The sequence below is a fragment of the Neopsephotus bourkii genome, unplaced genomic scaffold, assembly GCF_033783945.1.
Source record: "Neopsephotus bourkii isolate Nb327-2 ecotype Australia unplaced genomic scaffold, CSIRO-AGI_Nbou_v1 NB_631, whole genome shotgun sequence".
NCBI classification, from domain to species: Eukaryota; Metazoa; Chordata; class Aves; order Psittaciformes; family Psittacidae; genus Neopsephotus; species Neopsephotus bourkii.
Window position 1 is genome coordinate 731,709 of NW_026901130.1, and position 12,506 is coordinate 744,214.

Consider the following 12,506-nt stretch of genomic DNA (forward strand, 5'->3'; position numbering starts at 1 on the left):
CAAATTACTACATTACGAACATGCAACATAGTAACATGCTTTGTTAGGGAACCTATTTATGAGAAAATTCATGTTTCCATGTAATAATACTGAATTTTATGGATGACATTGCACTTAATGGAAAATGCTGTTTATGAAGACAGTAGTAAGGTCTGTAAGTAAACTCACATTTTGAGCAATTTTAATTTTCTCATATCTGAATCTTCCAAAATTTTCCCTAAAGTTTCTGTTTTACTGTAATAAGTAAGTTTGCCTTCACACAGTCAAATATTCAAGACTTAACAGCCTCTAAGAGACTTCATTCTTATACATCAATGCGGATTCCGTGTTTTATAGACATTAATTCTCTAGTGCCTGTTAAATACATAATAAATGAACATAGATGAGGTAAAGATGCTGTAATTCCCACATAGAGCCAATATGGCAAAGGAGGAGTTTTTCCAAATGGGCAGATCCAGAGGCCATGACGAATCCCATCACGGATGTGATGAGAAGTCCAGGATATGAACAACATCCAGGGAAGAAAGCACCATGAATCCTTAAGCCTGAAAAGGTGCATAATAAACTTTAATGTCAGAGCCACAACAGGAATCACAGTAGAACAGTGAAGAAATGGTCTCCGTGGAAGAGTCAGAGCAGCCTGCAGAAAAGAAAAATATAATTGGTAATAGGTACAATTGTGACAAGAAAAGAAATGTTTCATGGATGTTTACAGGTGTATTATCAAGTGGCTAAGTGCAAGTGCAAAGAAAAACACACTGTTCCTCTCCACTGTAGTTTACCAAAACCAACATGATTAGACATATGAGAGCTGTTCATTGCACTGTCTCTCTATTGTATGGTATGAATCATGCATCCAATGCAGCATTACCAATGACGAAACAGGGAGGGAGAGGGATGAGTTGTGCTATCTGTCAGATAGGCATGTGGAACCTTTATACACACAGAACTTGTACGGTCTGCTGCACTGACTACATGTATCTAATTTTGAAATCAAAACAACCATATAATACACTTAAAATATTTAATATGCTCTACTTTAAATATTTCATATGCTTTAATGATTTAAAAAACCCCCACTATATTATACTAGTTAGCACCTGTGAAGCTGTTCTAGTTGAACAGCATCTGAAACAGAACAGTAATTTCCAGTACAACAAAAATATCATCTAAGTTACATGTATTTTGGTTGCCTTGATGCAGTATTCTTTACAGACAGGCAAAAGACAAGTTCAGAAGCCGACCTCTGAATCATTTGTGACTGTTTTTTTTTTTTAATCAACAAACTGTTTAACACTATTTCAGTTGAAAGCCTGATATTTGGTTTTAATTAAGGCAAATGTCTAACCAGTGAGATTAAACTTAAGTGTTTTAAGAACTGATAGCTACCAATTTAATATATATACTTGAGAAAATATTCAAAACATTCCAGATGTACTTACTAGCAACAGCTAGATCTCCACAAATTCAGGTAATAAAAAAAACAACAAACCAACAACCAAAAAACCTGTTTTGGTTTTCTAAGCAACAAATAAGTAAATACTTGCTTCTGTATGCATGAGAAAAATGATAGCACATTACTAAAAGATCTATACAGGTGTTGATGTAATATTAACTGGTTCAATTCAGATGCCAGTGAGCATATGCAAAGACTGTAACAGGCACCAGAGACACACTCTTTGTATATAATGATGAATCTCATTGTTAGTTTGAATACTGGATCTACTGCAGAAAGCAAACAAAGCATTACTACAGGACACCAGCCAGTAACCCGTCAATGCTTCAGTTAACTGTTGCAGGTTTCAGCTATGGGAGTGGGACTCTGGAATGGCTTAATCAAGTTTTCATGAATAATTCAGACAACTGCTTGGAATCGTCTTTGTTGTAAGGGAACTTTGATGTAGCCTTAGCCACAAATCAGAGATGAAAACTTATGGGCCACCTGACAATAACAGCCCGTGCTTTAAACTAATGCTAATGTTAAAAGGCTCACAGAAAGCTTTGCTCTATTAGGTTCCCACCACATGCTTCATTGTGACTCTCTCAATCAGGTGACAGAATTAAAAAGCTCATAAACTATCTCAACAACTTTTAACTGCAGTGGTATGGTCTCAGCTCCTTAAAGTTGGTGCAAAGGGTATATTTTCTACAACTTCGTTTCTGCTTTATACAAGCAGAATTCAAGGACTGAGGCAGAAAAATCTTGTGATGGTGAAAGTACTACCTACCCTACAAAGAGAAGTCATTGCTACTGTCAGCAAGAGCCTGAAAAGTTCATACCAGCTTAATTTTGAAAAAAAACCATGCTGGATAGTGATACATTTTGCCAGACATCCTATTGCCTAGTCACTGTTCCTGCACTTTATAAAAATCAGTGGCAAAGTCTAAATGAATATTTTCCCAATATTTGCCCTGTGGATGTTAGGTACCAATAGCAACACAATGAGGAAGTAGAATGGGAATGTTAATTACATATGCAATTTATCAGTATTAGTGCCAATCTCTACCCAGTTTGGGGGAGGTGATGTTTTAATTTGTTTCATACAAAATTTAGATGGTAGGGCTGTTCATACAGCAAACTGACTGTGCAATTTAAGCACAAGACAACCCTATTCTGTAATAGCAGTAGAGTCATTGAGCATCTGAAATGCTGTGCCTAAGTTCTGAAAGAAGAACAGTTTATTACCTCTTTTCCATCCTGTAACTAGAAAACATTTACATCTTTGAGTTGACAAGCCCAAGGGACAGACATGTTCTATTTGTCAATATAAGTTGTTACACACTTTCTCCTAACTTGTTTGCCTTTAGAGATTACCAAGGCCTTTTCTGCCTTAAATATCTCAGAAAAAGATGATTGTGATTTGGGTAGATTTAGGGGGATGCCTACCATGAGAGAGATCAGGCTGCAGTTACAAACAGAATTTATTCACAACACAAATTACCTTTCCATTTCCCTGAAAGTTCTATCAGGTACAAGATCTTCTGGAAGTTCCTGCTCCTCCAGCCTTTTTCCCACATTACCATGAGCATCTGGAGACTGGAGACAACAATTCCATGCAAGAGAACCCAAGCTAACTCTTTGCTTTACTGCTCAAAGTGACACCACAGAATTTATGTAATAACATGGGCTCCCTCACTCATATTCCATGATATTTCACAAACCTGAAGTCTTTAGTTTTGGGGCCAATCTATAAATTCAATGTTGTATTAGTTGTTCGTGGGCAAAGCTTATTCTCCATACCAGAAATGCCTCCTGTGCAGCCCAGCCTGGTCAGTAGTGGCACATTAACCAGCTGTTTTACAGTCTGTTTTAACCAGGTGTTTTACATTAACCAGCTGGTACAGTCTTGTTTGCCACTGACTCTACACTTTTAGAAGCTGGCAGTTTTAAGCAGCAAGCTAGCAATTCCTGCACATCTGTTCTACAACATGAGTTTTCAGGCTACAATCCTGTGCGACACTGAGAACAGCCCACAATGCTGTTCTTGTTTATCAGCAATATTGAGTATGATGGCAGGCTGCAGAAATGTTCACATTTAGAGCTAGTCAATGACATAGATTCTTCAAACACAAATTCTTAGATTCTTCTACACTTATGTCCATATAATACACAGTAAAAAATAAATGAAGTACAAAGAACTACAAATTCTAAGTAGCAAGGTCTTTGTAGACTTTATACTTGTTGCAAAAAAACACATGGGCAAAAGGGCAGATCACATGTTACTTGGTACACAAGTATTTATCAGAGTAAACATATAAATACCACAGGTGACTATTTAACCTGAATACTGCAGAAAAATAATGATGACACCATGAAAAGCAGCCCACTAGCCAAATAATCCAAGCAGCCAGCTGTGTCAGCAGGAAATGACTGGAGGAGTGTGAATGTAGCAACTGGAGGTAGATGGCAATACTGCCTACTTAAAAAAAGTAACCCATCATCAGATTTAAGAGTGATTATGAACAGCTTTATATGTAATTGTGTAATGTGAAAAATACTATTGTTACAAATTAGTAAGAGTGGTATGGTTAATTAGATTCTTAATTTATTAGTTACTTTGGAACGTATTGCATAAGCAGTAAACATTGTAGTCTCTTAAATCAGTTACTCTCAATTCTGCAATCTAAGCAGGAAGAATGGGACTGGCGCTAAGAAATACATAGTAAAAAAGTATTCCATGAAGTAATAAATTATACAGGCAACAGCCTGAAATTACTACATGAAACTGAAAGTTACATCATATAAAGCTGAAGAAAGAAAAATCACGTACTACAATCAAGTCTAGCTAACTGAGCAACAACAGAACAGTAAAGAGTACGCATACTACACTATATCACAAGCTAAAATACCTCTGACTGCAGTGTAAGAAGATTTAAAACCTGTAACAGACTTTTTTTCTTTTTAAAATGACAGAAATGTTGCATGCATGTGACACTAAAAGGAATTAACCTATGCTATCTGGATCTAATGAAATCTCACATAAAATACTATACATAATTTGGGACAGGACCCTTTAAAGACAATTTAGGCATAAGGTAATACAGAGGAGACCAAGAAAAATAGTGAGAGGTTTAGAAAACAGATTTTTTCTGTTCGGATTTTTTGCAAGCCAGCTAGTCAAGAAGAGACTCTTTGAAAAGCATAATGGTTCTGCAAGTTGTAGAAGTAATGCTGCTACTCCTATAAGGGTCAAGAGACATACACAGGACATGATTTATAGATAAACATCCTTTATTAATGCAGTTAATGTTTGGAAGGAGGAGTTTATAGGCAAATTGCTATGAAAAAGCCTTAGGCATCCTGCAATCTCCTTTCCTCAGCTAAGTAAGTCTGGCTACTAACTTACTGCTGGCTATTCCCCTACCTTCAACACCTTGTATTTCTGATTTGAGCAACATTTTTGGGGAAAGCACAGCAATCAGCTGTCTTCTCCAAAGAGGGCATAAAGAATAAGGAAACAAGATCTAGCTGTCACAATACTTTAGAATGGATATTAGAAAAACAACTGCTAGCTGCTTGGGAACCAAAACAACACAGGAAAAAAAAATTCAGTCATGAAACTGCAGTTATTTACTTTGTTTGGGATACTAGGGATAGGCTATAAAAGCAGTCTCCATTATGGAAAATGTAAGCATATTTAACCTCACCTCACTGAAGGCGGCAGGGACTGGTCACCTCTCGGTTTTTTGACACAATACTCAACTTTCTAAACAGACACTGGTGAAGAGTGTCATCTAGCGGTCATAATTGAGAAAAAATACTGGTAACCTCAAAGGCAAGAAAAATGCAGCAATAAAACTTTAACAATACTTTCTAGTAATTAACTATTCATTACTTGCATTTGCTGATTTTAAAATAAGGAAATATATACAAAAAGAATTACAGATTTAAATTCTATACCAAAACCTTAATATTATAGGACTCCTTAATCAACCAAACTTCCCTTTTCTTCATATAGTTCTATAATTTTACAGTATTTCCATATGCAAGAAGTACAGACAAGGGGAGAACTAGACGCTGCCTAAGGAGGAACAATACCAGGCAACAGCACATGCTGGAGGCTGCCTGGCTAGAAAGCAGTTTTGAGGAAATTCAACTTGTTAAATACAAGTTGAGTATGAGCCAGCAACATGACCTGTGGCAAGGCGGCCAGTGATACCCTGGGCTGCTTAGGAGTGTTGCCAACAGGTAGAAGAAAGTGATGTTTCCCTTTGTCTTCAGCACTCGTAAGACCACCCCCAGAGACATGAGTCCAGATAGGCTTCCAACTATGAGATACATGGAGCTACTGGCAACTGAGTCTTGAGAAGGGCCACTAAGAGTGTGAAGGGACTGGAGCATCTTGCGTATGATGAGAGGTGGGACTCTGCAGTGAGCTCCAGGTGACCCTGCTTCAGCAGGGGGTCTGAGAAGATGACTTTCAGTGGACACTTCCAACTGCAACCAAGAGCAAGTTCCTAGTAACAAACAGAGTGGCAGGGCTGCTGCTATGGGGAACAAGAGCTAGCTAGGGGCAAGGAGTGTCTGCGTAAGGTATGAGATATGGGAGGCACAGAACTAAGTCTGGGTCTGGCACAGACAGAGCTTACAGAAGGTACCAATGTTTTGTAGAGTATACAGAAGAAACTGTTGTAGTCAGCAAAATCTGGACATACATATCTACAACAAGCAAGAAAGACAGGGATATATGTATGTGAATGGGGAAGGAGGAACAGGAGACACCTAAACCAGCACAGCACTACCAAAAAAAAAAAAAGCCATGATCTGGTAGTACTCCTGTTGAGAAACTCTTGTTACAAGCAGTTCTGCAAGTGGATGATGATCATGCATACTCCATAACAAGAGAAAAATCACCTTCTTATGTTTATAAAGAAGTTGATGCTTGCCTTATATTATTTTTTTTTATATGAACTATATTTAAGGGCAAACTCAAAACTGCCTTTTTAACAGTGACAGCTCATATATAGCTTGTTTGTGGGAGAAATACTTAGGGCTGGCTAAAACCAAATGTACTAGTCAGTCAGACTGAATGAAACCAAACTGCAGCTCAATTATCTACTTACCAGATATTTCTACGTCTTACTGTAAACAGAAATGGAATAATCCACTTTATACAAAAAGCACACACTGCAGCACTTAACTGTTTAACTTGGGTAACAAAGCAATTATGTGATACACGGAGGATGTAATAAACAACAGCTTTCAGAATTTTTTTTTACAGGGCAAGAATAACTTAACAGTAGTTAAATTATTTTTAGGGTTTTTAAAATTTTAACAACTGCATCAAATATAATTCCCATATATCTATTAAATGTATTTAATTGGAACTTTTTTTACTTACAATATGGCAGAAGAACAAAAAAAGTAAACAGTAGTGAAGAAAAAAAGTACACAACAACTTATCTACTACCTTACCTTTAATGACAGGGACCCAGCAAGAACGAAGTGGTCCACATCAATGACAGAGGAGAGGAAGCCAGCCAGAGTGACCTCAGTGAAGTCACTTTTCTTCCTGAGTCCAATCACTATTGCCCAGGACCACATTCCTAGTATACCGTGCACTGCATTGTCAGAGAAGGCTCGGAGCCAGTCATTTTGCTGAATGAAAGAAAATTGCAGAAGTCTGTCTGCTACAAAGCAGAATACTCCCAAACCTAGACTAGAAATAACTGAAGCTGTGCTGAAAGTCTGGAGAAGAGCATGGGCCTTTTCAGTCTCAGATGCCATGGCAATAAGCATGTTACATCACACAAAATGTCATCAGGACACACACTGTGCATTGTCCTTTGCATAATCAGTTGTTCTGTAAATGTTAAGAACAGATAGAAAATTATTAAAGAAAAAAACTAACATCACAAATCATTTATCACTACTACAACTGAGCAAAAACCCCTCCGGTTCTATGTTTTATTATATATTCCTAGGGATTTTTTTTTTTATTTCAGTTATTGTATTCTATTTGATTGTATTATATGTATTATCACCCAGGTAGTCCTCTCTGAGCAACGATTTGTTTTTTAGCTTGGAGACTAGCACATAGAATAAGCATTAAGAAAACCAGAACCACTAAAACATCTTTACTATTTATCACAAACTCCAAGACAATAATTATTCAGTCAAGCAGAAGTAACCAAAACTAACTCCTTACAGAGCAAAACTACATATGCTTCTCCTCAGTATGTGCTCCAGCAGCAAACTCTGCTGTTACTTTTAGGACTTGTTTATTGTCTGCCACATTATCTTCATAACAGCTCTTTTTGCAGAAAAAAAAAAATAAAAAATTAACTAATCCCAGACATTTTACTTTTCAATAGTTGACTGTTGTAATTTGAAAGTAAAGGCACTGTTATTAGCATTAATAATCACTTAAACTTTTTTTTTTAAATTAGGAATGTTCTGTAATTGTTATGAAACTCTCTCCTAGAAGGTGATTTCTTGGGAATTACTGTCCCTAAATAACCATCTGACACCCCAAAAGAAATTCCAAAAAGAATTCAAACTTCTACAAGACACCCTCACCCCACTCCCAAGAAGCAATTATGGGATACTTGGATTATAAAGACAAACTGTTGATTTCTGTGATACCATTAAAAAACACACTTTTGAAATAAAAGTGGGAATACATTAAAATGATATATTCCTAAGCTTTATTATGTTAAACACACTGAATAGCAGTCTTTGAGGGACAATGTAATTTCTGACTTTCCCAACTATTCCTCTATTCTGCCTTTTGGTGGAGCCATGGAGACAGGCCACAGTTTCAAAGCCTACATCCTATCCAAAACCTTTTTTCTCCAAGAGTTTGCTATTTCTGTGCAATCTCAATAACTCTTCTTCACGCAGTACTATTATGTAAATTCTTATTCTAAATGGGCTTTTACCAGTGTATTAGACTTTCTGTAAAAGTGAAAACTTCTAACAATCATGACACATAATAAACATGTTATTGATTATAATCCCCAGAAATATAGAACGTGTCTTCCAGACTATGTGCATGCCTGCTTATTTGTAGAATTACTCACAAAAATATGCATACTGACACTGATCTTTATAGAAAAAAAGCCCACTGATTTACTTATTTATAAGCTCTTAAGGAGAAGAAAGCATGAATAATACATGGACTTTGCTCACAGATGAAAGAAGTAGATTGTGTTTAGAGTCTGTTAACCATGACTGTCCTGAAGGAAGATGTAAACACAAAGTATTTCCTGAAACAGTGGAACTGCCATTTCTGGTACGTGGCTTTACAACACACCCAACATTTCTGAATAAATACCATTTTAAGGAACAAATGGTAATCTCACAAATGTTTCTTCTGTATAAGCATCACATCAGATTGGTTTTTATTTAAAATTAGCATAAAACGTGTAATAGGAAGCCAACTTGTGAAGAACTGATGTAGCAGCATACCTTTAGAAAGCATACAAGTATTCAGAATCCAACTTACTCTGGGACTAAGTGAACACATTTTTTCCATTGCAGTTGCTTTATTCCAGTAGCAAACATGGTCTATGCCTCAGCATGGAGCTTCTGTGCTTTCTGAATCCTGTCTGCGCAGTCCAGTGCAGGGAAGACCAAACACCATTTGTTCCATCCTAAATGAATTGAACCAGGTAGCAGTAAGCACTGATACTACACAGAGCTCTTCAAACTCGCAGTTCTGTGGTAGGCTTACACTAATTTGCTACAGATACTATCAATGTGCATAAAGTGCACAGGAAAACTATCACAAGTAACACAAAATGAGCATGATTTGAGAATTATTGTACTGTGAAATAAAGGTAACAATACCAACTGGAAAACAATATATGAATGGGTGTATCTGAGCAAGAATAAAGAATAGGAAGCAAAAACGTGGATTCAGACTACCCTTAGTAGAGAGCCATGTCCATGGAGTAACTGTTTTTAAACAGACTGGCTCTGTCACCTTTCATAGACACAAACGACTGATATCTGTGCAAAAATCGAGTCAAATGACCAGGTACAACGGCATAACTATAAATATTCTGCAGATCAAGAGTGAAATCAAGACTAGAAAAAGCAAAACTCTGTTCAACCAAAATAACCTCTGAAACTACAATTTATAATATAAAACTAGAAAATGCATTTTTTTATGTGAAAAAACAATGATTTTCAGGTGGTGTAAATATACCACAATAAAGTGTGATGTTTACACATATCACAATAAAATATAAAATATCACAATGAAGTGTCAGAGCTTTTTCTATCCTATACATCTGACAAAGCACAGTTGTGAAGCTTACATTTTTGTTAAAATAGGAGAGTGGGAAACAGATGTATTACACAGAACGCCTAGAAACCTATAAGTGATCAGTCCAGTTAACATACTGAAAGAGAGATTTAGGTTGGGTTTACATAAAACACACGCACGCAATAGCTGACAGAGTTACACTCCTCAGTTACGCTTTCTCACATTTTTTTATGAGATATATATAGCATTATGCATAATCTCTGCTTATATCCAGAAAATGCAATTTTGCTGATGCATTTAGTTTCACTTATGGAAACTATAAAAATAATTTTAGCAAACACGCAGTTAACGTTGTAAATTACTGACACAAAAAGATATTTAGATCAGAGTTGTAAATACGCATTTGAGGAAATAGCTGATACTAAGAAACCTTTCAACTTACGTTGTAACAGCAAGAGAAAAAAATCAGGTACATTAATACATATAGGAGTTCAATGCTTAAAATTAGTACAATTATGCACTTTAGGACAGAAGTCAAGATTGCAGCAGTCCCTTATAATTCTATGATCTCCTAAAAAGTATCATTTGATACTGGATGTTAATTTATACAGAATACTCCAAAAAGTTGAATTACCAATTCATAAACTCAAACATTTAACATATTATCTCACGGAAAAGCAGTTCCGAGCCTAAAAAGACCTGTGAAGAACCAATAAAACAAATATTTTGGAGTTAGATAATTATAATGCATTATTGATGTTGGAGGGTGAAAGGGGGCTGAACAGGAAAGAGGACAAAAGCACACCAGAAATCAGTGAGATTTTATCAAATTACTGAGGAAGAAACGAAATTAAAACCACAAGGAAATTAGGAAAAACAAATACCACACCACATCCCCCCCCCCCAGTCAGGACTTACATTGTTTATTTCAGGGATCATAACTTAAGGTGTTTGTTGAAAAGAGATACCAAGACACCAAAAGGCAGACCTTTTCCTTAATGAGTACTTTGGAACTGAGATGTACCTAAAAGAAAACAGTTGAAAGAAATACCCTTAAAGTGTTCAGGAACAGAAACAGATCCCAGTACTACCCAGTAGAAGAAAAAAAAAAATCATCTGTCATCCTAAACAAGAAAAAAAGAAGCACGAGCAGTTTATGCATTACCCTCATTAACTGCAACATCATTTGCATCGTAAATAATCCAGTTTAAGACTATAATACAATCAGTATGTGTAACTGAAGACAGGAACGAAGGAAAAACAGGCATGCGGCAAGCAGACGTGAAATTACATCGATCAGCAACAATTTTTACGTCTTGAAGAAAAAAGGTGCTTTGCCTCAACACCCATCACCAAAGCCCCTCATCAACCACCTCCTCAGTCATTAAGAAATAAAAATGTGCCGTCATCTTCAGCACAAGAATGGAGCGTGAGACAGCCTGACGGCTAAGTGACATGCCTGGCTTTAGGCAAAGCTCGGCATTCTTACGTGAAGAGCCGACCCGTATATCCGGCCCGGGCGGCTGCGTGCGGCTTTCCGGCTTCGCGGGGCGAGAGGGGCTGCCGCTCGGAGCCGCCGAGTCCGCGGAGCCAGGAAGCCGCCTGCGGCCGCCGCCTGTAGCAAGGCCGCCCCGCGGCCCCTCGCACCCACCTCAAGTGCCGCCGCCGCCACCGCTACTAGCAGCCCCCTTCGCCCCATGAGGTGAAGCTCAGCCGCCCGGCCCGCAGGAGGCATGCGTGGCCGCGGAGCAGGCTGGGAGGACGGGTGAGGAAGTTGCCTTTCTCGTCGTAGCCTCGGTCTGCGGCGTTTTGTGGAGAAATGTGCTCGGAAGTGTTGGGAAACAGGGTGGGGGGAGTCGCAATGAAGCGCTGGAAGAGAAACCAACGATCTGCTTGGAGGACAGGAAGGCTCTGCAGAGGGATCTGTACAGGCGGAATCAATGGACTGTGGCCAGTGATAGGAAGTTCAACAAGACCAAAGTGCCTGGTCCTGCCCTTGGGTCAGAACAACCCCATGCAATGCTCCAGGTTTGGGGCAGAGTGGCTGGAACGCTGCTCATGGAAAAAGACCTGGGGGCGCTGACTGATGGAGCTGAACTAGATTCAGCTGGTCTTTATCAGCAATAGTGTAGCCAGCAGGGTCAGAGCAGTGATCATTTCCCTGCATCAGGCACTGGTGAGGCTGCGGCTCAAATATTTTGTTCAGTTCTGAGCCCCTCACTGCAAAAGTCACTGAGGTGCTGGAGTGGGTCCAGAGAAGGGCAAAGAGCTGGTGAATGGTCTGGAGAATGAGTCTTATCACTGAGGGAACTAGGGAGGGGTTTAGCCTGGAGAAGGCTCATGGGGGAATGTTACTGTTTGCTACATCTGCCTGAAAGGAGGTAGTAGTGAGGTGGGGGGTCAGTCTCTTCTCCCAAGTAACAAGCAATAGGACAAGAGATAACAGCCTCAAGCTGCACCAGGGGAGGTTTAGGTTGGGTATTAGGAGAAATATCTTCACAGAAGAAAGTGCTCAGGCATTGGAACAGGCTGCCGAGGGCAGTGCTGGAGTCAATGTCCCTGGAAGTGTTCACAAACTGTATAGCTGAGGCCCTCAGTGACATGGTTTAGTGGTGGACTTGGCAGTACTGGGTTAATGGTTGGACCTGATGATCTTAAAGGTCTTTTCCATCCTAGTTGACTCTGTGATTCTATACAGGTAAATAGGTTTCTATCTATAATCTCAGCCTTTGTACTGCTAATCTTCATCTCTGGAGCAGCAGGCTAGTGTGTTTTCATTATATACCACCAGTA

General features: G+C 38.5%; 1 protein-coding gene across 1 annotated transcript; it reads right to left on the bottom strand.

Moving 5' to 3' along the window:
- Positions 1-286: 286 nt before the first annotated feature.
- Positions 287-10,930, bottom strand: TMEM267 (transmembrane protein 267). The gene is made up of 4 exons (XM_061352175.1): positions 10,702-10,930; positions 8,949-9,096; positions 6,917-7,304; positions 287-640 (listed from the first exon to the last, which is right to left on the bottom strand). The coding sequence occupies exons 3-4, from the start codon at positions 7,238-7,240 to the stop codon at positions 305-307; spliced, it is 660 nt and encodes a 219-aa protein (XP_061208159.1). The 5' UTR covers positions 7,241-7,304; positions 8,949-9,096; positions 10,702-10,930; the 3' UTR covers positions 287-304.
- Between the last annotated feature and the right edge of the window lie 1,576 nt (positions 10,931-12,506).